Genomic DNA, 25,977 nt, shown 5'->3' on the forward strand with positions numbered 1-25,977 from the left:
TAATTTCTGCGGGCGGATATGAACGAGTTTCGCGCGCGTCTTGCATGCTGGACGCATGATAATGAAGTTCTTACAATAAACATGTACTCCGTGTGACCTGCGTGTCAGACGCGTGGGTCGCGCGTGAGAGCTTTGAAACTGATCCGCATCCGGGTTATACGGGCGACATACGGACGCCATAACCAGTTATTGTACTTGTCGCGTCACAGCGTATTTTCGACGCTGTGGTCAAAACTGCGTGTTAAGTACGTGAGAGTTGCAGGCGAGGAGTCACCGAGGGCGTCAGAGAGTTGAGTTTCGTGGAATAAAATGTCTCATCGAAGGAAAGGTGTCGCTGCCAAAATTCATCGGAACGATGAATTAGACCTAGATCTAGAACTTTATGACGTTCAGATCGCAAAGGAGGCCGAGGTCCTCGACGCCACCACAGACTCAGAAGTCACAGAGTCAGAGGCCAATGTTGACGTCCCAGATGAAGACGAGTCAGTGATGTCCCGCAGATCGAAGCGATTAACAACGAAGATCACCGACGAAGCTGTCGAAGACGACCTTGTTGAATGGCTGCGGGAAAACCCCATCCTCTGGGACTCCACCCAACGTGACTTCCGTCAGGCTGAGAAGAAAGAGAGAATGTGGACCATCAAAGCAAAGGAGTTGAACAGAAGTGGTGAGTGGAGTTATGAACGGGGATCAGACGCCGTGCTTCACGCGCACGGCATCTGGTCGGGCTAGGCGCCTCCTCATGGCTCCTTCACAGATGGGGATACTGTACTCTTGGAGGGCTTAGCGAGCGTTGAGTTCGGGCTGGTCGCTCCCCGTGTGCCAGCACTTTGTGCACAGCGACATCAAGGCTGTGTAGGTGAAGTAGCACAATGGTGAATGCCTTGCGAGATGGGCAAATTAGAGATGGAAAGGGAGATAGTCGTACTAAGATAGGCAGATAGATAGAGAGAGAAATTCGCGATGGGGATGCAAGTCCAATAATGTCAGATGTCTCATGATGAAGTTGGGCGAGTTCAATTACTTACGACGTTTCTGCGTCTGTGCTTTAGTTTCACATCAAAACTAAAAGTTGGTCAAGGAGTGTGTGTGTGTGTGTGTGCGCGTGAAAAGTTGAATTTTGTGAATGAATACCGGTACTACTAATGAGATGTACTGGCTAGTAGTAGTAGTAGGCCCTTGTAAACAGGTGTATGAAGCTGCTTTGGGACGTGGAGTGAAAGGAAGGAGATTGGTCGGAAAGGATGTCCATCTCGCCTTTTAATAGTGACCAGAAATTATTGTTCGCGAGGAATTTCAATTTCAGGTAGTACTAGTAGGCCCTAGAAATACTACATGTACAATGTAGGTGATATGAGTGCAAGTGATACAGTGGGGCTGAGCATTCGTAAAATTGTGCTTATACTAGGTGTTTCAAAAAACATTTCCCACTTTTGATCACTAATAGTCCAAAAACTATTCATTCGATAAAACTGTCATCAATATGAGTAATAGCTGAATAGTGTACAATTTTGTTGAATGTGATTTGGATGTGAAAGCATAAATCAGTTTCATTAAATCTAAGATTGATTTTGAAGTAAGGTTTCAAATTTTGGTCAAATTTTAACCCTCTGTACAAAAATGAACTTTGCACAGGAACCAATGATGTGTATGTGAGTGTGTGCTGACAATGGCCCTGAACAATGGACATGCCTGAACCACCTGTTGACTAGGCGTCAGTCTCGCGCTCCCAGGCACATGAATGCTTAATCAATAATTAATGTGGATTGCCCTGAGCACTGCTAGTCTGAATTCATGCACGGTAAATGCATGCACATGGAAAAAGTAAGCACATGCTTCCATATGCTTGCAAACAACACATTTCATTCCAGCTGGCAATCATTCTCAAATTTTGCTTCACATGTATCACTAAATCTGGGATATGAATAAGCATTAATGTTCTTAAGTTCTTCATTTTGATACAACTGTCTACTAATAGTCTGACAAATTTGTCGCTTTTTCGATAAAAAGAGATCATTTTTGGTAAAGAGTTCAGCAGCAATTTTCTTTGGGGCGATTTGTTTCACAGTAGATTTATTTAAGGCTTCATATGTGATATACACAAGTGTATACTCTAATTGATTTTCTTTGCTTCCTGTCACCATGTTTACGACAGAACAGAAGGTATTCATTGTAATTTTGTTTTTCAGAAGTAAGGAAAGCACTGTCGCCACTCAACGACAGTATCTGCATGCGTTTGACTTTACACAGATGCTGCCAGAGGATGAATAAAGACTAGTTGTGATAGTGGAATTTCTCATGAATAAATGATGAAGCATTCAAACCCTGGCCATTGTTCAGGACCATTGTCAGGGTGTTAACTACACACTCCCATACACACCCATTGACCCCTGTGCAAAGTGAAAGTTTTGTACAGAGGGTTGAAAATGGAGCAAAATCTGGAACCTAACTGTGAAATTAATCATGGATTTCATGAAACTGATTTATGCTTTCATATTTAAACTACCTTCAACAAAATTGTACACTATTCAGCTATCACTCACATCAATGACAGTGTTATCTGATTTGTAGTTTATGAATTATTAAGAATAAAAAGTGGGAAATGTTTTTTGAAACACCTAGTATTTGTGTGGCAACGAGCGGAAGTCAGACTCAGAGAGTGAATGAAAACAAATTTTAGTAAAGTGAGAATTATGAAAGCTTGGTGCATTGTGTTGCTACAGTGAGATGGACAACTGAGAGACCACTTTGTTACACTTACATAGTAACGATAGAGCTTTCCATTCTTGATATCTACAGTAAGAGGAAAAGTTTATTTGATGAAAGTCGGTTTTAAAGTCGCTGAGATTTCTAATAAACAAAGTAGCAGACAAACACGATCCTTACGTGAGTACTGTACATGCCCAGTGGCAATTGTAAATGAAGCGTTCGGGCTCACAAAATCCCACGGTATACAAACCGTTTACAACGGAGTGCCCGGGGTTTAACGGCGACTCCAACACGTAGAATTTTCGTACATTTCTGGTTGGGGTAGGTAACAGTGCTCTGGGGTTGTGGATCCCATGCACCTCTTATTAGGATCACTTTGTTTTGAATATCTCGGCCATTCCCAGCTATTTATGATACGAAAGGCAATATTTCCTGGATGGAGTTGTGTAAGTGAATGTTAGTCAAGTCTCGCTTTCATACAAATACTCAAAAACAAAGACACTGGTTAAAAAAAGAATAATATATCATGTATTTAGATCTAGATGTCTACATTACATTATTATTTTCAATGCACGTCCTAGATACAATAGCTGGTACTTTATTGAGGTACCTGTATCCATGTCTCACAGTCATAAGACTGAATTGCACATGGAATTACATTGTAAAAGAGACAAGGATTACAAAACCAGTACTGGTGTTCATACAAAAGAAACAAGTAAAATACAGACATTAAAAACAAGGTTTACAACAAGATGTATATGTACATTGTAAACGTACAGACTGGGCAAGCCGTAAACATAACATCATAACAAAACCAAACAAAAATGTAGAAATTATGCTGAGAAATTCACATTTCACCTCAAATTTAGAAAAAAAGTTGATTTATTATCACAAGACTGTATAGCATGAATTGTTAAAAATGTTCATGTTTTATGGGCCTACACCTTTACAGCTGTACCTTACAATACAAAATTTGTGCCTCATTTGTCTTTTTTTCTCCTTGTTATCCACTCGGTACAAATGTGACATGGTGATATAATCATGGTAGTGGGGCAGATATGTATAAAAAATGCTCACATCCGGCGGAAAGTATGAAATTTTGCACATAGGGGTATTTTGGGGTGCTGATTTCAAAAATTGCCAGATCCAAGAGATCTGCCTTGGCGTCGGCCGCCATTTTGAATTCCAATATGGCCACCGTCAAAGATCCCTATCTTCAGTTCTGAATGACATAAGCCATTGGAATTTGATACGTAAAAGCATGGTGATATGGTAACTTCAATAACAGACTTACATGTATTTGACATGTCTGACAAGCTGCACAGCAGCTAATTTGAATTTTCCTACATAGTTACCATGTTGGAATGCTGAAAATCTCTATCTTGGCTTTGTAAATTAGGCTACCTGATTGAACGCGCGTTTGTAACTGATTGAGTGCGCGCTGCTGTATTTACATTGTGACGTCAGTGAAAGGTGCATTATGCTTCATTTTTGCTGCACTTTTTGGCATGCACGTGAATGTCAGTCGTGATATTTGTCTTCGCAACCATATTGGAATTCAAAATAGCGGGCATTGCGTTTGTCAGACACATCACATTAGTCAAATCTTAAACTCAGTATGTTGATATACTTGTTTGCACCTAATTTCAGCGCCACTCACCACTTAGAACTCGAGATAATGATTTTGAACATTTCATCAAGGCGGCCATATTGGAATTCAAAATGGCGGCTATTCGATGTTTATCAGACATTTCAAATTAATCTGTCATCAAATTCAATATGTCAAAACACTCTTGTGTACCAAGTTTTGGTACCACAGGTCATTCAGAACTGAAGATAAGGATCTTTAAATTTGTTTTGTGATAGCAGCCATATTGGAATTCAAAATGGCGGCCGACCCCGTGGTCAGATCCCTTGGATCCGGCAATTTTTGAAATCAGCGCCCCAAAATACCCCTACATGGCAAATTTCATATTTTCCGCCGGATGTGAGCATCTCGACCAATTTTTGTTACATATCTGCCCTACTACTGTACATGGGTAAGAAAAGTGATTCTGGTGCATGAAAAAGATGTGAAACCTGTCAATTACTTGTATTCCAATATGAAAATTGTGTCTGGAATTATATAATTAGATTTTTATTACCTGAATTACATGTGTACCTTTGATGACACCCAGTAAGTCAAAGAATTTTTTAAGTTTCCGTGCTTAAAGATAATTTTTTATACAATCCATGCATATATTTCAAAAATAAGAGCAGATAATTACATAATTTTGCAAACTGCATATTTTTCAGGACTAAGTGAATTGAAACTATAGTGTTAATTTTGCTTGTAATTTCATTATATGAGTACATACATGTGAAACCTGTCAATTACTTGTATTCCAATATGAAAATCGTGTCTGGAATTATATAGTTAGATTTTTATTACCTGAATTACATGTTGTACCTTTGATGACACCCAGTAAGTCAAAGAATTTTTTAAGTTTCCGTGCGAAAAGATAATTTTGTATACAATCCATGCATATTTTTCAAAAATAAGAGCGGATAATTAACATAATTTTGCAAACTGCATATTTTTTTAGGACTAAGTGAATTGAAACTAGAGTGTTAATATTGCTTGTAATTTCATTATATGAGTACTGAATTCAGAGCAACAATTTTACCAAAAAAAAAAAAAAATAAGCATCTGGAAATACAATACACTCGCATATTGTCACATCTTCCACAGACTGTTGTACAAGATTATTTCAATGTCATATCCCTGCAGGCAACTCTCTCAAGGGCTGGTACAAGAACCTCCGTGACCAATTTGTGAAGCTTAAGAAGGACAAGATGGGGGATGCAGGCCGTCGATTTACCTACCGGGAGCAGTGGGTGCTGGAGCATTTTGAGTTCTTGGCCCATACGGTCATATTGCGCAAGAACAAGCCCTACGGCACTCGTAGAGTGAGTAAATCATTTTGCTCTGATTAATTGGCTCTTTAAAATGTAAGATAGGCAGGAATCTTTGGATAATGGTCCTTTTTGGTTTTGGGGGTTTTGAAAACCGCTTGGTATGTCCTTGCCCCCCCCCCCCCCCCCCCCCCCAAATATTGAAGTACTTGTGGCCACACTACTGCTTCAGCCCTCTCCTAGTGAAGAGAGAATACTTTTTTGTCAAACTATTTTGTGAACTCCCTGTGTTACCCCCTCCCAATTCCAACATACTGGGATCCACTTTTGTATGTGTTTAGGTCAGGATACTTACATGATACATGTATGTACATGTACACTTTTGTATATACAGTGGATAAGACTTTTCTTATTATTTTTGATTTTTCAAAATGCTCCAGTCATTTTCTGTTAATGATTGCCACTTCACAACTTGCAGAATACTGTTCTTGCCAAATTATCTCATATCACTTGATGTTCCTTCTTTCTGTGTGTTCCCAGGTTGCCATTACCGAGATGATGGAATCTGGTGGTATGGAACAAGCCAAACACATCACCACAATTGACCGCGAGAGTATCAACTCAGTAGATGACCCCATGCCAAGCCCATCACGCAAAGGTGTGGCTAAGAAGAGGAAGAGGGCTGAATCCCCCAGTCTGGTGGAGGTGACCCGCCAGCTGTCCACCGCCCAGACGCAGGTTCTCCAGTTGCAGCAACAGCTCATGGAGCCAGTGGATAAGAGGACGTCCTACTTGGAGTATTTCAAGTCGGTTGTCAAAGATATCTCCGAAGAGGAGTGGGAGGAGTTTCACAAGATTTCTGTTGAACTAGAGTTTGAGTGGCGGAGAAACGCGAGGCAGAGGTCATCACGGAATGTCATTAACTCTATCCTGGTCGCAGCCGACCCTTAATTTCACCAGCAGATAGGCAGTACCTTGATTGATCCTCAATTCGCTCGTATAGCTCACTCCAGGCCTGTAGAACTGACCAGCTACATGGATGTTGGCATTATTGACACCGTTCCTTGCCAGTAAAACACCCATATTATGCTCATAGAATGCCCACAGATGGCATGCGTTTCTGGCGCATAGCCACAGGCAACCTATGTACTTCAAGCAGGGTAACAGCCTGCGACTTATGGCCGCTACAGGCTTCCTTCTGTTGTTCTGCATGGACCTCTCAAGGCCATCCACCGCGACTCATCTGGAACAAGTTTTGAGCTTGCTCAAAACTTGGTTGCACAAGGAAATCAGACTTGCGTGAGGTGCGGGCCATTTGCAGGGACCATCTGGGTAGCAAAATTATTCCCTGCAAGTCACACGCAAGACTTGCCTAGAAAGGTGTAACAGGGCCTTATAAAGAAACTGCAGCACAGTAGGCCCTACATACCACAGCATGCATGCAGGCAGAGATAGAATGTAGGAAGTGGCATCGGATGAAGGAGCCAATCCAGCGCAACCAATGAGCAAGCTGTGGTCTGACTGTTTACTGGTAGAGTCTACTGACTACTGTTCTGAAGTTGCCCGAGTCTAAAAACAATAAATGAATACATAAAAGATAAAAGAATAAAAATAATGGAAACACCAAATCCAACACTACATGATTGTGGTAGATAATAGAAATAGCCTTGGCTCTGGTCTGCTTGATGACCATCAGGAAATATACACCTTGGTTAAATTGATATAGATTATTTAAAATGTGGAATGAAAACTAAAGACCAAACTCTGTATGATTAAGAAAGTGACATTGCCTAGCTACCCAGCCCCTATCCAATCGCAGACCAACCAATTCTTATGCCTATGGCACGAGTCTCACTCCCCAGCAACCCATTTCATGTTCATCCACCCAATAATCATTTTCTCATGCCTCCCAGAAAGAAGGAAGGCGGCAGGTAGATCAGTAATAAATGGTGGATGAGAAGCCTGCTAATGGTGAAGCGAGAAAGGTGTAAAGTGGTGTCTTTCTCTTAATTCTTTCTATTGGCTATAGGATACATAAATGGATATTTTCCTTCTAAATAAATACTCCAAACAGGTCTCTAAAATTTCTGCCATCCACCTTCAGGCAAAAAAATACTCAAAATGTCTTGCAGAACCATCTTCCATGACAAATGTAGATGAGAATTATGCGATAAAACTGCACTATATGAAAGTTTGCTCCAAATGCAACATTTTTATTAAAAAGAACTCAAAGTGTGTGTGTGTGTGGGGGGGGGGGGGGGGGGGGGTCCACTCAACCTCCACCCTAACCCCTCCTGTCCCCTTCAGTTTCTCATTCCAAGCCAGGTTAGAAACTTTACATCTCTGTAATCCATACCTAAGAGGTGATACATTATGAAGGTCCTGCCAAATGTTGGTAACAATTAGCAGAGGTTATTACAAAACTGCAAATTAGTTTTCAATTACCTGTGTGCAGAGTCCATTTTAAGAACATGAATAACCAACTGTTGGAAAGAAAGACTGAGCAGAGTCTCTCAAGGCAATAAGAAAGCTGAAAAATTAGATACTTTCAGAGAACAGTTACTTGTAGAACAGAATATGTATGAATGGGGACTTATTTCATATACAGCTGTATATAAATACTGTACAAGCTGTTATTTTGTCGAGGGTGTGATTTTCGTGAATTTTGCGAATCACAGTTGGTTGCGAATTTAACAAGATGCCAAAATATATCCATGCGCCAGGGTAATACTGCATTTACGTTTGCAAGGGCGTCTATTCGCAAAAACAACATCTTGCACAAATGTCTGACCTCATTCGCAAAAATATCTGTACGCGAAAATAACAGCATATACAGTATATAATATATATCTCAGTCAAACCTAACCCCGTCGCGGGGCGCTGTAACACAGTAACAGCCCTTTACGGTACGTATTTGTCCGTATGGGGTCGCTGCTGCGGTTAAGTCAAACCTGTCTACACGTACAATGATTAACCATGAAAGAAACACAAATTGTTAAGTTATCGACAAATGGTCATTGCACAAGGTTTGACATGTACATATGTACAGGATTTATTACTCTTATGATAGGAGATGTACGCTGTACACTTTGACTTTGATACTACAACAGTCTTCTGAATAAAAGAAATATGAAAGATGTCAAATAGTTTGTGGAATATGGTATTTTATTGAGGTTTGCATGACAACAAAACTTCAAGTGTATGAACCTAAGAATTTGCATCAGGACTGTATTCTCACTTTACACTCTTTTTATTTATGACATTGTAGCATTCTATCATTCCATTCATTCAATATCGTTAAGTCTGATGTTGCTGAACAGTGCCTTTAAAGAAACTGAAGGATCTCATAGACTTTTTCAGACATTTCATTTCTGCATTTGTTGTTTGGTCTTTGTCATTAACATTTCAAATCAAATGAACAGAATATCCATGGGTGTGACATAAATTATTACAAAATGAGTGATATTTAATGTCTGATTGAGTAGTATTTACTCCTACAGTGTATTTCACCTTGGACTCCTGTTAAAACGAAGTCCTTGGGACCTGAATTCTTGTTTTTTGTTAAAACTGAACAAATACACAATAAATAAAAAAAGCAGATAATGTTGCCACCTGAATATTTACATGTACTACGTTGTAACAAGAATTTGGTAATAACCATGTTCGTTGTAGCAGGAGTGCACTGTACACACACTCGGTAGTAAAACTTAGAACCTTTCAATTGCTGAAATTTATATCTGTTTGTCTAATTTGCATTCTGACTTATTTCACATAAAAATAACAAATTCTCCATGACCATCTCATCATACATAACATCTAGCAGAAAATTACCATTGCCTCCATCATAAAACAATAATGACGACAACAACAGAGTCATACAAAATGCACTGTTACTGCTCTTTTGCAGAGGAAAAAAAAATGAATTGAATTTAGCAAAGGCACAAGCTGAAGCCCAGTACATGTACCATTGAATATTTAGTTGCCAGGGAAACGGAACAGAATGGTGCGAGAAGGAACTGGGAGTGCAACATGTGATCACTGAACCTCCCTGTTTATATTAGGAAAGCTTTTCATTCACTCTGGATGATAAAATTATATTATTTTACCACCATACTTCTCATGCACAACTGGCTCCACCATCTCATGTGACCATTGCAAGAAATCCAAATACAAGTACCATGTGGACGACACTTTCTTTTTTGTTTTTGTTCTTATGTTCTGTGGCATTGAGCCATTCTCAATTGCAAAATATCACTAAGCTTTCATGACAAATTAAACTGTTCCCAATCATCTGCACATTTTTTTTTTTTTCGTCAAATTTTTTTTCTGGCAATATTTTGGATGGGTGTGGCCAGTTACCTAGCAACTTTCATCAATACATTATTTTTCTTTTTGTTTCTCCTTTCAATTTTCACTGGCTATGTAGATGGTCCCACTTATGCTCACTGTACTGCGAGAAAAGCTGCAGAAGTTGATACATGTACAAAGCTCATGAAAAGAAACAAACTTAATTAAATGCAGTATATTTTCCTGAGAGATCGGACTGTCATGAATGATAAATTGGCATGAGTATTAATGAGTTCAAGTGTAGCGTGTTTGCTGTGTGGGTGTGAGTCCTCATGAACCAGTCAGCATGGTTGGTGGAAAGGATAAGGCGCCACTCTGATCTGGGCAACCATATTCATGAACACTCTAAGTGACGTTTTCATAGCATTCATCTTGTCCTCGCACTTTTCATGGCCCCATCTTGCAGCTCCACAAGGAGAAATGCATTGTGCCACTGAATTGAATTATCTGAGTAGAAACATGCTTTAGGGTTTGAAGTTTTCTTCAATTTGTCTCCCCTCTCTACAAATGAAATTTGAATGATAGCAACTGTTGATCAACATTTTTAACAAACCTGTCGGGGGGAAGGAACCAAGTTCATCACGTCACTGCCAGCAACCAGGGGTAGCCTGGTGGTACATATGTATAGTGTCGCTGCCCAAAAAGCAGTAGATGATCAGTTTGATTTCCTGCTGGTTCATTTTTTTTTTTCTGACTAGTTTGTTGAAAAATTAGATCAGCAGCTGCGATCTTACAAATTTCATTTGTACAGGAGGAGAAAAATTGAAGAAAACTCACCTACCATATATCTTCACCTCTCCGCTTGATAATCTCTTGCTTGTATAGAAACATGATCTTCTGAAAACTGAGAGTTTGAACATGCTTTTTTTGTGGGCTAAATCACGCAAATGTAATTACTCGCAAAATGACAGGAATAGCATTCATGATCACTAACACATTTATAACAGCATATTTTCAAATGGACCAGGAGAGGCATGTGTGTTCACAGTATTACAGATTATCCACACATGTCATACACTACAGTGCATGTCACTTGAATGCATGCATAGGATAGTCACGTAAATGCACACATGTGGGCATATTATATCCATATACACACAAACATACATTGTATATGGTACACATACATGAGATACAAACGTTACATTGATATGTAGCTCTGATGAGAAGTTAAGGCAGATTAATCATAGAGTACACTGTTTATTACATGCATCACTTTTTACAGCTTCATAAAGGTTCTACATGGCAATGAAACACAGTACTCACAAATCTTGACTAAAATAGCAAAGTTATGTGCAGATTTCTCCATGCATAAATAATAGCATACAGTTTGCAGTGCATCACTGCCACCATTAAAAACATATTTGCAGATTTTATACACATAAATGAAACATATCATATCCCATCATGACTGGCTTCGTTAAGTACAACTTTCTTCTCCTTATTTTCCTCTTCTTCTTCTTACGTATTATGTCTCTCTGCATGACTGGCTTACCACTTTTGTCTCTTTATCTGTTCAAAACAGGAAGACATTGATACCTGGTAATTCAACAGCCATCATGTAATATGTTTGTAAAAATCACCTCCCTGGTACATGTATACATAGAAGTCATTTGCACTGCATTGGTTACTTCTGACTGGTGATATTCTCATGAGCACCATGAATACACATTCGTGTTGTTGTTAGCCACAGCAGCCAATTTTGGATGCAATATGAAATCATTGTTTGACAGCATTTGTACAATAGGTTGGACTTCATCCCATACCTACATAATAATTGGCTATAAAGAAGTACATACACAACGAGCACCACTCATTTTCTACATGTATACAGAGCCAACAAAACAGAGCAATGCCATCTCTTTGGGTGAACATATTTCTGTGCATTAAAAAAAAACAGTAAAACAATAATTAGGGATGAAATGGCACTAATTACCCATAGGTCTAAGGACTGAATAGAGTTAACTGTAAATGATTGAACTCGGCATATTTCATTTCAGAATCAAGCATTAAGTACCCATATGAATATCATATTAGAAAGTTTTAAGTCGATGTATAACATACCTCTATTGTTCTTCCCTTTCACCATTGTAAATGAACATGGACCAAATGATGAAACAGAATGGACTGCACATCAATTATCCAAAGATCTGTGTACTTTCTCTAAACTCCTCCCCCCCCCCCCCAAAAAAAAAAAAAAAAAAAATAGAGAATAGGTGTAACCTAGCAAGGGCACTAAAATACTGTGGAGGGGGAATTTCCACAAACATGGATGATGTATATATTGATGTAGGACATGGTATATCAAGCTCTATAACAGAGCTACAAATTTTGGACATACAAAACCTGATGAGCTGACACAACTCATGACCTGTGGCTAAGTCATGAATTAAAGTGATCAATAAAATATCATCAAGAATCAGTTAAACCTTGAAAATGCATGACTGTATTCTAAGTAGCAACTTAATGTTGTCTCCAGCATACTTCTACTGCCTACCATCACAGTTATTACAAATTACAGCTTCTTTTCCCTGGAATTGTTTCTCCCAAACTCCCTCCCCCCCCCCCCCAAAAAAAAAAAAGAAAAAAAATTGGTTTTACACACCACATTTTAAACAAAGTGTGCAGAGATCTCAGAGACTTCATGTACACACTTGTGTGTACTACAGTAGGCATTTGATCAGTATCTCAAATTACAGCACAAATTTCAAGAGGTGCCATTTTGTTTGTTTGTTTGTTTTTTTTAAACAATGTCACACTGTCTAATGCCAAGCGCACAAAAATCAGAGCCCAGTAATGGTACAGGGAACTCCCATTACAACAGAGTCCTTGGGACCGGCAGTTTTCTTTCATTATATCCAAATTTTGTTATATCCAAACAAAAAAAGTGTATAGAGCTATCTAGATGATAATTTTTGGCCCTAAATTTTACTACATTGCATTCGATACTTCATTAAAACTGTGTTCATTACAGGGGCGGATCCAGGAATTTCGTAAAGGGGAGGCACTATACAAAATTAAAGAGGGGGCACACGCGCCCGAATTTTTTTTTTCTTTTTTATTTCTTTTCTTTAAACAAAAAACAAAGAGGGGGTGCGCGTTCAGTGCGCCCCCCTCTGGATCCGCCACTGCGTTATAACGAGAGTGCACTGTACTGGACTTATTTTTAATGCTGTCATGGCACAACGAGAGGTAATTTTGTCCTAATACCGGTACATGTACTTGTGCACAAGTATCACAAAACATTGAGCAATTGTATCATCTTTGGTTTATGATATACCTATATGGTGGGTCTTAGGATCACAACAAATTAATGTTTCCTTTAGATACAGCTTAACATGACGATTCTTACATATTTTTTTGATTTGAACTAGATAAGAAATCACATTCACAGGATGTTCAGGCAAGAAACACAATCATCACTGATCAAATTATTTCAAGAAAACAAACCAATTACACAACTTTGAGCTTTCAATAATACACACAATGATAGGCTCACAAATTTTTCACAATGATGCCAATCATATAAATTTTCCCATGTACATTGCAGTTACCTAAAATTGCACTTTATCACATACATGTTTTCATTATCATTATCAGGATATCTATAGTTTACTGGAAAAGCACCTGTACATGACTTGTAACCTGTGGTTAATTCTCGTACAATTTAAAGGGTACGTTGATTATGGGAAGAGCACAATATACCTGTTATAAACCAAAACTTGCTATCAAAGCAGGCAGTTGGAATAGGGATAAAGACAAGAGGACAGGACACCTCAAGTAGTGGCATTAAAGGACAAGTCTACCTTCATATACATGTGGATTGAGTGAATGCAGCAATATTAGAAGAACACATCAGTGAAAGTTTGGGAAAAATCAGACAATCCGTTTAAAAGTTATGAACTTTTAAAGTATCTGCGTAGTCACTAGTGGATGAGAAGACTACTACAGTGTATGATGTCATATGCGTACAACCATACTTATAAAGAAAATTAAAAGAGAATTTCACATAACTTTACTTTTTGAACAAAGTGCACATTTCTTCGACTTGATACAGACATGTTAAGGGTAATATCATTCCCCCTGCCTTCTGAAAGAGAGAAGTCAAGTGTTCTTTTGTTATGCGAGAAAAGCGAAAATATGTTGAATTTTCTTTATTCTTTCTTTATATCGTTGTACTCATGTGACATCACAAGCTATAGCAGTCTTCTCAACCAGCCTTGAATGAGCAGAAACTTCAAAAATTCATAACTTTTGAACGGATTGTCCGATTTTCCTTAAACTCTCAATGATGTGTTCTACTAATATTGCTGCATTCACTCAACCCACTTGTCTATGAAGGTGAACTTGTCCTTTAATTATGTCCACTGGAAGTTTGGACATCGCAGAGGACAGGACACCTCAAGTAGTGGCATTAATTATGTCCACTGGAAGTTTGGACATCGTACAATGGAATTAAACTGCATGGAATGCGTTACTCAAGCTGAGTGGAAGTCGCTACATCATTCAATCTAAAAAATGATATACATGTACATGTATTTTTTTAAAAATGAATAAAATGAAAAAAAAAAAGAAATCTTGTATGAACTTAAACATACTGTGGAGATACCAGTCTAGTGTGCTTTTGATTTCTTGTGTGTTTTGTGACCTGACCATCCACTATACTCATACAGTTTGCACAATACAATTTAATGAAAGACATGTTTCATTCAAGCATGAACATCTAGAAAAAAATCATGAAAGGATTACACGGCAAATTTCTCTCTCTCTATATATATATATATATATTTTTAAAAACCAGAATGCTATTGGATGTTAGTTCCATATATTAGAATATATTTTCATTATGAAAGTGAAAAATACATAAAGTGCTCCCGGCACTGGAGTATTCCATTTCGAATTATGGCTACAAAAATGAAACAAACAAACAACAACAACAACCACCAACAACACAAACACCCTAATGTCACAACTAAAATAATTGCAGTTGTGACATTAGTCAGGGCTGCACAACAACCCATTTTGTCTGCTGGTCCGAACTGTCTGTCAGACCAGTAGGTACCCAGCTTTTCCATCTTTTACTGGTCCATTCCTGAAAAAAGTTACTGGTCCAACAGTGATTTTTTACTGGTCAGGGACCGTCGGACCAGTGCCAGTGTGCAGCATTACATCAGGGTTTTGGTGGTTGTTGTTTATTTGTTTGTTTGTTTGTTTGTTTGTAGGTGAAACAAGGGCAAAGGGCAATCTGTTCATTTTGTTTGATGTAGCAATTATTTGGACATTTAAGCTGTAGTTTCCTTTTGAGACACAGTTCTCTTTCTTCATTTTGATTTGATGTGCATAATTATCAAGTACTAACTACAACTACTACGACTACATACATACTATCATATGAATTATGAATAAGAATACATGTCTTAACTTTGACATTCACTGCACATGATTGAAAAATGATTTCAGACAAAAGTTGAAATTGCAAAGAGAAAAATGGCTAGAACAATTACTTAATGGATACGATTAGTTCTGATTTACTTTAATCTCTTTCTGATTCATAACTATTACATCATCAAATTCCTAATATTTCATTCCACTCAGCAGAGTATCAAAATTTCAAAAGAAATTGAATATCAGGAAATGATACCGAGGATTGTCATCTGATACTGAAATATTTGAGAAGTGGCAGTTGTGAAAAAACGTAGCAGATGAGTCTATTAGAGCACAACAAAGACATCAACACGAGGATAAAAACTTTGGCATATCAATACACTGTGCTTTAAATAATGTTAAAATCACACTGAAATTCAATACTTCTACATGACATGCCTGGAGAAAGAAATGACATACATTTTGTATGTACAGTGTAACTCATGCAATACCTATCAAAAATATATGAGGATGTGTTTTCAGATGCACAGATATCTCCATTTTAGACAATACACAAAATACACAGTACTCTCAAACATTTGCTTTATTTACAATTTTGAAAAACAAAACAAAATAAACAACAAGAGAAAAATTGTGCCAGTGAACAATTAAGGTCATACATCACATCATTCGTTGATTCAATAACAGTGGAGGCACTTGACAAAGATGACCCCTCCCCCTCTCCTTTTTCATGTATTCAGTCAATGTAGATCTGTGTTTCAACACACTGAATCCTAGCCCTCATAACTAGTACAGAAACGTTTCCTGCATGTGTTGCACATCCATAGCACATACCAGGTAATGAGTTTAAATAGCAAATTTCGCAAATAATCTAGTGAAGGTGAAATGGACAGGTCTTCCAATAGTGGACACATTCTTCCACTGCCACCGTACACCATGGCATATTAAAAACCTTTGGTATGTAATATTATTACTGAAAACAGGAAATTGTTAAAATCCCAACAAATATGCTGTTGTTTTGAAGAAAAAAAAAAATTATAATTACAAGTCTAAATGAAGCCCCGAGGGATTTTCATGTTGTGCTTCATGCTGAACGATACATCTGCTGCCATGTATGATAAAAAATTGCCAATAACGCAAACTAAATTATTTTTAGTGTATTGACCTAAGCAACTGAATCATTATTTCACACTTAAGCAATATCATGATATGAGATCAAAATGCTTTCTATGGAAATGAGGTACTCTAAATACCAGGTAAATTAAAAAATCCTTAAACAAAACAAAAAAAACACCTTTATGTACAGAGTACTGTTTCATTTTTTTAAGTGCCTAGTCTAATTGGAGCTGACTACACTCTCCCCTTACCACGCTCATCGTCATCTCGCTGGATGTTCCCGTATGTATTTTTCGTGAAAGGGGCTCTTAAAGTCAGAGGACAGGTTGCCAGACAGGTTCCATGCAGGGTGGCTGAACTTGAGGTTGAACATGGTGCTGAACCGCCTGAAGAGGGCCTTTTCTGTCAAGTAGCGGTGCCCTATTTTCTTCTCCTTCTCATGCATGTTGATGTACTCGCACTCGCTCCATGGCAGCTGTTCATAGTAGTGGTAGGGGACGTTCTGGTCGCCGTGGATACTAGGCAGCAGAAAAAGCAAGGAGAATGTAAAAATTCACCATCACATGGTATTCTGGCAATATTCATCAGTATGCTTTTCACAGAAACAGACTGATGTTAAAAGAATTCGCTTGTGTCTGCACGCAAAGAAAGAACAATTGCAATTCACACACTGCGTAAGAATTCTGTTCACGAGAAAAACTCTTGTCCAGCCAGAATATCAAGTGCTCTTGGCTCAATCATTCATATGGCACCATGCGTTGGACTGACAGTTTGCTGGCTACTGCCTAGTCACATGGGACCAACAACAAGGAGTCAGCATCATACGCACATTTTCTGGTACACAAACTTAATTGAAAATCATTTGTATGAATCTAATAGTGATGCTAGGTCAGAGGTCAAGGTGAGAGGTCCCTGTATTTTTATCTAACATGTCACCTTTTAGCCAAAACTTCACATAGGAATGTCCACAGGTAATATCTGGAAAGAAATATAGCAATAACTCAACAATTAATTGCCTCAATTGACAGAGGTGAAAAGTTAACGGTCAAGGTGAAAGGTTACCAATATTTTGTTGAAATGTCATTTTCGGCAATAAATTTCACTAGATATTAGTCCAATAATAAGATCATTTGGTGTCATAGATAATGTAATGTAAAGTCATTGGCAATTTGTGCTGATTAAACAAACCCAGCATGATGAAAACAAATGTGCAGATTTGGGATAACAAAAGAAAGTATAGTAAGGGTTAAAGGTCATAGGATAGCATTGGCTCAAATCTATTTCTCTTTCCTCTCTCTCCTCTCACTAAAACTCTGCTTTACTCCATCATTCATATTTGAAAGTCCGGACAGAAAACATACTCGCAGTGATGCTCGTCGATCATGCCATACACGGTGATGTTGTCGCAAGTCTCCAGTGCATACAGCATAGTGAACAGGCCAGTCGACAGCCATGTGTTGGACTTGCTCCTGAGAAACACAGATAAAAATTGAGCTGATATGACCATTCTGAACAAAAATTACACTCATGCAAATACTAAATGCACAGATTTTCGTGGTGCATTAATTTTTGCGCTACTACTGGCTAGCGCAAATACTAAAACCCTCAAAATCTTCTCAATTTGCTCTGCACATTATAAATGGCTTGACAATCGTGCAGCGCAAATTCAAGAACCCACGAGTATGTTTTTGAGCAGCTCAGCACGAAAAATGAATCACGTGAAAATATGGACATTTATGGTGTACTTACTATACTTACTAATTAACTTCAGAAATGTGTTCATTTCTCGTTAAAACCATAGCATAAAGTCTTGAAGCTAGACTTTGATTATCTGAGTATACAGTATATAACACTGAAGCCTGAACACCTACGGGATCTCAATACAAAGGTCAACATGACTGTGCAAAAGCCATTATAGTGGCTCTCACATCACAGAAATTGCCTTACACAATGAAAACAAAAAGGAGACATACCATTACAAATGAAATGGACCCTGAATCAATAATGGCAATGACAATGCCTTTGATTCCGTTTATGACCCAGTAACCTTAATCCTTTCATGATCATTCCAAACATGCAGGCTGTTTTGAGAAGCCCCCTGTACAAACTGCCATGGTATGCTAACAACTGATGATCATATGATAAATCCACAGGTGTCACATGTTCACATAACAGTACATAACCATTAAAAAGAAAAAAAACACTGAAAACAGCATGAAATCATGCAAGTATTATTTAGTCCCTATTGTCTTCAAGTTTTTGTTTTTTTTTCATAACTTTGTTCAGTATATTGGCTGGTTTAAACAGCATCTACACATTACAGAAAATTTGGGTTATCTTCCAAAACAGTTTCATAGCTTCCCACCAATACAGTAAACTGGCCAAAAAATCAACAGAAAATCAACTGTAAATCACACAGACAAGTATCGCAATAAACCATTTCTGCAATGTCTTACAATTAATTGGATTTTGTTGTTGTTGCTGTTTCTTTTCCTACAGCGTAGTAACAAATCTTTTCATTCACCTGCCCCCTCTCATTAAGCTCCTTAGGCTGGAATTCACCTTGTTGCTAGATTGGGCAAACTTTGTGGATGTTAAAGGCAACTTTTGTGAACAAAGCATGCATACGTAGAATTTTAGATACATTAGAGTAACAGTCTATGTTGAAGTGAGAAGACTCGAAGGCTCTTACCTGGAGATACCCGTCTCGGACTCAAAGATGGCACTCGCTTTCTGCTCGCCGGTGTCCTTGAGGGAGTACCAGTGGGTGCCGGGGTACTGCTTGGCGAGCATCTTCAGCTTCACCATGCTGTAGCTACCGTGTGCGCGATTCTCACTGCCCCACACGACGACCTGCAAGAACGGATCAAAACATCACACATCGGGCTGAGATCCCATCTACATTCGGACTCCATGTGCTGACACGATACACAATTTATACAGTGCGGCATCAACACAGGCTCACTCCATCACATGTACAGTACACGGTTTGACTGCTGAATATTTTGTTTGATTTACATGTACTAACATTCAGAATGCTGCCTACAATCCCCCCCCCCCCACTTTCTTTCAAAAAGATGTATTTCCGTAAAGCTTGAAAGACATAGTTGTTCTAAATATGCAGCTCCAAATCCGTCTGTAGAAACGGACACAAATGTGACCCTGCATCACAAAACCAACAAAAAGTTGCCAGACATGGATTTTCAGTTGAGGACAGATTGTGAAAAAACAGACTTTAAGCTTTAAAATGATGTATAACTCAATTCAAATGGACTCTCCTAACCTTTCTAAATTTTGGAGAGAATGCACACAGTGTGGAAAAGTTTGTACTGAAAAACAAGGCTCCAAAGTACAAGGTCTATTCACGCACTTCTAATACCAAGCCATCCTAGCCATGCAGTGAATGGGACAAAAAACAGGATGTAAACCACCACAGCAACAACAATGAAGGAATTATCAGATTAAGCTGAAATTGAGCATGCTTCATTAAAGGGGACTTCAGGATGACTTTCAGACTTTAACACTTGAACAACTATAAATTAGTTAAACCAAGGAGATTTTAAACATGGAGTTCCAACTGGCTGTAATTATTCAAACAGTTGTCAGATTTTTATTGATGTACAAAAGAATTCCACAGGTGCACTTGTGCCTTTGATGATTGATGTTCGAAGCCACCGTCGTGCTGAGCAATCTGAAGAATCGTTTTGAACGTTATCATAATGTTGGCCATATTTTGCTTATTTATTTATTAAATGAAATTAACTTTCACTTAATGATAAAGCATGTAAAACAAAAGTCAATCTCGTCCAGAAATTTGTGCAAAAGTGTAAATCAGAGCTGTATCATGTGAAATTGTTTAAAACTGTACCGTCCTGGAAAGCTGGTTTTATCACTTTTCCGCTTAATTTCCACAAATGAAACTAGTATGGATTAATCTTCAAGTATAATTCTTTATTGATAGATGTATCAGATTAGTGCCTGAGTATGCCCAGTCGAGTAATTTTCATCTTTATTTTAGCATTTTTTGCTCAATTTCTATTCGCGCATCCTCCTGTCTGTACCACCTACCTTTTATAAGAAGGGATAGCGAAAAGAATTACCATCACAAAGACATATCTTCCTTTGAAAGTGGCTGGTGATTATGCAATGAGACACGAGTCAATTGTCTTCGTATCTGCGCGGCAAATCCTGTTTGGCACATGCTTCAAATATTTCTGAGCGGCGGCTTCGAACATCTAGCAAAGGAAATAAGACAGTTGTGACTCCATTCTCTAGAAACGCCTTGGTTAAACTGAGTAGAGAGTTTCAGAATATATAGTGATTGGGATGCGGAATGAGAATGATTCCAAAATTTTTAACAAATTGCAATGAACAAGGATGATGACATGGCAACCTCACCATAAGAATGCATGAGTTGGGGCTCAAGAAAGCAGAACAAGAGAAGAAGGCATGCACAGATTCTTCACAAGTGAACTTGTTGAGCGAGCAGTATTGTAATGGAATCACATTGCTACATTTCTGAAATATGTGAGGCTCTGATGTCATCAGCACTGTTCAGTGTAGTTTGTTTAAGATTTTCAGTTTATTGGTTTCTTTGCTCAAGGACCACAATAAATTCCACAAATCTATACATAGAGCTGTCGATCTATGTACTACATGATGTGAAATTATGAAAATCGTCTGGAATGCCCCATTAACACATTCTATCTATGACTGATACCAATTTTCAAAGCAGTAACATCATCCTTTCAAAAGTTATTCGAGTTGAAAATGAGGGGTGAGTAAAGGATTTTTAAGAAATGAAAAGGGGCCTCTAAGACATGCCTACTCACACCATTCTTTAAAAAAAAAAAAAGTTTTTCAGGAAAAGTACTAGAAACAAAATTACAATTCATTTTCTGATCCAGACATAATTTTCAATTCTAATAACTTTTGAAAGGATGATGCTACTGCATTTAAAGTTGGTGGTAGTCCTGAGCAAAATGAATAAGTGAAGAAAATTCAGCTTAATCTTACAATCCCTTCAAAGTGGTTGCTACAGCTTTATATCCTGTTTTTTGTTCCATTCATTGCATTAAGCATCATCTGGTGAGATTAAGCTTCTGAACAGACCCTAACCTTGAAAGCCTTCTTTCTCAGGAAAACAAGTTTACAAGTGTACTTTCTTTCTATTTTTGAATACCTTAATTTCAGCACAATCTGATAATCCCTTCATTGTGGTTGCTACAGCTTTATATCCTGTTTTTTGTTCCAATCATTGCATTGAGCACCACCTGGTGAGATTAAGCTTTTGAATAGACCCTAACTTTAAAGCCTTCTTTCTCAGTAAAACAAGTTTGCAGAAGGTGTACTTTCTATTTTTTAATATCGGTTAGGTTAAGAGTCCATTTTTGTTCAGTTATTTGTTACTTTGAAGCTTAGAATCTGCTCTTTCAGATTCTACCCTTGACTTTAAATCCATGTCTGTTGACTTTTTGTTGGCCTTTTGATGCAAGGGTAACATATTATATTTGTGGTTTTTATAATATTGGTTTCACCGTTTAAGGACAATAAGTTTCACAAATCTATACATGTCACTATTGATTAATGTCCTACATGAGAGAAATAATATAAATTGTCTCATAGGCCCCTTTAATGTTCAATGACAAAGGGGGGGGGGGGGGGGGGGTGTAGGCCAAGACAGTACTATTGCACTAGAGAGCCAGGGGTAAGGGGGAGGTAATTTAAGCAAACCTCATCTGTATGACCAGCCCCAGCCAGCACTCCCTTCTTCAACAGGCCCACGGAATTGAAGCAGACGATTCTCGTCGTGGTCCTCCGTCCAACATAGTCCTCGAAGCCCACGACGGGGGCTTTGTTCATCCGGATCACACACTCCGCGGAGTCTATTTCCTCCCCCGCCCGATTCCGCAGCAGCTGCCCCGAACTCGCCACGATGGAGCATGTTTTGCAGTGAGATTTATAGACACTCTGAAAGAGAAACGGCGGTCTTTCAAATTTGAAGGCAAGACTGAAATCTCTTAATTGTGGCAATGGAATCATTCAACATGTATTGATAAACAATACACAAATTGTAAATGGTCACAACTGCGATGGTACAAGATTTTGCATGAGGTGAAAGATAGAGGCACATATGTCAATGAGAAGAAGCTGTGTTGCTGTGCTGAAAAGTGTGCCTCATCTTTCACCAAGTGCGAAATCTTGTTCCACTGCTTGAGTAAAACAATACACTATTCGTCTTATACAACACCTTTAGACATCAACAGGTGAGGTCCACATCGATTCTAGAATTCATTGAGTTGAAGTTGTTGACAGTAAAATGACTGACTACGCTAGTAATTGATTACCAATAAGTGCACACTAAAAACATGTTTTTTTTTTGTGACGTCAGAGGTGTGCGATGGTGTAAAACTTAATTGATCATAAGTTTAGCACGGGAGTCAATGTAAATTGGTGACATCTGCCGTGCAATTATATCCATTTTTGCTCAAACAATATTGCATGGCTCAACAGCTACAGTGTGCTATTGAACTTTTACCTGCATGTCATGTGATGAGTAATCGACCAATCGGGCAGCGTGAATCTTAGTCGTATTGTCTAAATTATTCCATGATAAACACTGATCCAATGGCTGCTGATAATGAAATCTGTGTCATGTCGCCTACACCCTCAACCTCTAAGCACATACAGAACTAATTCTAAATACAGAGCGCTCATACGTCTAAGTTGCCAAACTTGATTGGATTCACAAAGTCTTAATGCTACCTTTAATATAAACAAAGGAACTGCAAAGTTTGGCATACATCCAAACCCTTCAAATAAATCATTTTGTGCATTTCTTCCCCTGCCAGCAATTATTCGAGCATAAAATGATAAAAGGAGGGTATGGCAACAGCCAAATACTAGTCAGTGATTGGACAACCACAATCATGTGAGAGCAGTTCATGTTGGAAATGTTGTCCCATCATGGAAAAACAGTCTCATGTTGCCAAATGGCAAACATGGGAAGCACAGTATTGCATACCAGTATCATAAAAACAGGGCATTCACCTTCTTTGCTTCCACACTGCATGTTCGGCGCATAAACTATAAAAGCTGTGTGTAGTTTACAAGCATGCAAAGCTAGCATGCTGTGGGCTTGATGGTCATGTGGCAATTCAAGTTGAAGGTATGCATATCATTGTTGCTCTCACAGCACTCTCCTGACAAACCTATGTAAACAGATATGGCTTGTGTCGCTGAAAATGTACAGGATGTTCTAAGATCAGGATTCGGACTGTACCATTTTCCGGCAGGTTATAACCTCCTTCAGTAGCATTTCAAAAAAATTGGATGGATTATCACCTCCAATAAAGAGGTTATGTTTTTGCCAGCATTGGATTGTTTGACAGTTTGTTTGTTTGTTTGTCTGTTTGCACAATAGCTCAAAAAAGTTGTGAACGGATTTGGATGAAATTTACATGAAAAGATGATGACATTTGGAATAGATGATTAAGTTTTGGTAGTGATCCGGACCACCCATCTGGATCCAGGGATTTTTGTGAATCTTTCAAAAGGATCAATTCCTTTTCATTGCCAAATAGGGCTAAAGAACAAGGGGATTCAAGCTGCATGTATTGGATGTGCATATACAATCTGTGCATCAGGCCTCTTTCAGCATAATGTTTATATGGGCAGAAATGAGCTGCTTGGCAGCAGTCTGCACTCTCCAAGTGCTTGTCTAGATCCATTATGTAACCTACCCCCATGCACCTTATACATGTATGTTCCCAGTGCTCCTATAGTCTCTCCCTACCTTGAGGTCCTTGACATTTCGATAGTCGTTCCTGAGGTCGGTAAGCCTCCGCTGCAGCTCAGCAGCATGGTCCTCACTCTGCTCTGGGTGGTACAGATCAAGTCCTGGTCCCAACGCCTGTCCTACCCCCTGCCCCTGCTCCAGCCCCAGTCCAGAGTCTGAGTCCCCCTTCACTTTCCTCCGGTAGTAGTTGCTGGCGCTGAAGGGGTCCTCCGCCGCACTGCCGTACCTGTGGCATTTGTACATCATCATGACGGCATTTTCACTAGGCTAGGGCATGGATGACTGAAATGTATGGGCATAGGAGATTGGCTGCAAAGCCTGTGTGCGAGCAACTAATTTTTCCTTTGGCATAGAATGCTAACACATAAACCACATGCTAGAGCTGGGTGCACAGTATGTGTATATATTTGCTTTGCATCAGGAGGAGTGGATTCCTGAAAATACAACAAGTGTACATGTTGCATTGCATGATGCAGAATATCATGGACATGACAATAGCAGCACAATTAATCATGGTAAGTGTCTAAAGAAGATTGACAGTGGACACTTCTTTAATTAGTTTTCTTCTTTTTTACCACATCAGGGGAAGAAAGTCAAAAGCAGCAGAAATCAGCATAACCTTTTTCAAGTGTGCAGTGCGTCCAGTTTAGGAGATTGAGGTGAGATGGGTACGTGGTCCTACACACACAACTGAGAAATGCACCCACCACGTTATTTTCACATATTGAGAAAAAAAGACAAAGATAAATCATCCTAAATTAAAAACTTCTTTTTTTGTGTGTGTGGAAACAAATATTCTTCTCTTTTTATTTCTTGAAAATATTGTAACAAGCTTCATCATAATCTGGTTGTTGTAGTTTTTTCCATCTTATGCATTTTAAATTAACTTGCACATTTGGGGAATCTGGACATTTCCAAATTTTATCTCATTCATTTCAGTGGTTACTTTTAAGTATTGTTTGTTTTGTTTTGTTTTGTTTTGTTTTGTGTTATTTTGATGTGGGTTTTTTCAGTCATGTATTGACACTCCATGTAACTGGATTACACAAAAATTGTGCTGGAGATGATGCTCCTTTGCCATGAAAGCTATACCATGCCATGAGAGCATGAGAACGATAATGGACTCACAAAAATGAGGCATTGGCAACTGACTCAGGTGGATATGAATGGAACCTTCAAAGCTTTTCATGGTGATAAAATACTCAGAAGTACAGAATATCATGTTCATTAACCACTTCATCAAAACTTGCATGAGAGTGAATATTACCATTAAGAGAGTCTGGGTAAATGCAGAAAAATTAGGCTTGTTTATATCTACAAAAGGAGATATCAGAAGATGAATCTGAAGATTAAGAGTTGAGATAAGAAAGACTCAGAAGTGCATAAACTGATTTAGTGTGCCAAGGCAAGCAAAATTTATCTTGAGGGAATTCGCTGCACAAAATCAGCGTAAAAGAAGAATTAAATGAACCAATATAGGACCGTGCGGATTAGTGTCCATTAGCATGGAGGTTAGAATGTAATCAAGATCTGATGAAAGGTTTTGCTCCATCGAGGGTTTGATTCTAAATATGCCGGTCCTTCAGCCTACCTTGTATACTCTTGCAAGTAGCTCTCATTTTGTAGCAAAACCACTTTAATACAATATACTCTTACTTTCCGGTTTTCTACTCTCGAGGCAATCTGATACTTCTGTGCGATAAATCTTTCCCTTTTTTCCACTTTCA

General features: G+C 38.5%; 2 protein-coding genes across 4 annotated transcripts in view; one reads left to right on the forward strand and one right to left on the reverse strand.

The window, feature by feature from the left end:
- The first annotated feature begins 156 nt into the window (after positions 1–156).
- On the forward strand, positions 157–7,835 carry LOC139738662 (uncharacterized). Its single transcript, XM_071649318.1, has 3 exons — positions 157–667; positions 5,480–5,658; positions 6,145–7,835. Exons 1-3 carry the CDS (start codon positions 310–312, stop codon positions 6,553–6,555), a joined length of 948 nt encoding a protein of 315 aa, XP_071505419.1. The 5' UTR covers positions 157–309; the 3' UTR covers positions 6,556–7,835.
- A 6,040-nt stretch (positions 7,836–13,875) lies between these two features.
- LOC139741595 (alpha-N-acetyl-neuraminyl-2,3-beta-galactosyl-1,3-N-acetyl-galactosaminide alpha-2,6-sialyltransferase-like) overlaps positions 13,876–25,977 on the reverse strand; it is a 35,927-nt gene continuing 23,825 nt past the window's right edge. For all 3 annotated transcript variants that reach the window (XM_071652349.1, XM_071652210.1, XM_071652283.1), the window contains 5 exons: positions 24,248–24,476; positions 22,186–22,422; positions 19,145–19,305; positions 17,814–17,921; positions 13,876–16,970 (listed from right to left, as the gene is read on the reverse strand). In XM_071652349.1, the coding sequence (XP_071508450.1) occupies positions 16,715–16,970; positions 17,814–17,921; positions 19,145–19,305; positions 22,186–22,422; positions 24,248–24,476 (991 nt within the window). In that variant the 3' untranslated portion in view covers positions 13,876–16,714. The remainder of the gene's footprint in view (positions 16,971–17,813; positions 17,922–19,144; positions 19,306–22,185; positions 22,423–24,247; positions 24,477–25,977) is intronic.

This window comes from Diadema antillarum, unplaced genomic scaffold, assembly GCF_040938485.1.
Source record: "Diadema antillarum isolate AM-2024a unplaced genomic scaffold, OU_Dant_1.0 scf00000003, whole genome shotgun sequence".
Taxonomy (NCBI): domain Eukaryota; kingdom Metazoa; phylum Echinodermata; class Echinoidea; order Diadematoida; family Diadematidae; genus Diadema; species Diadema antillarum.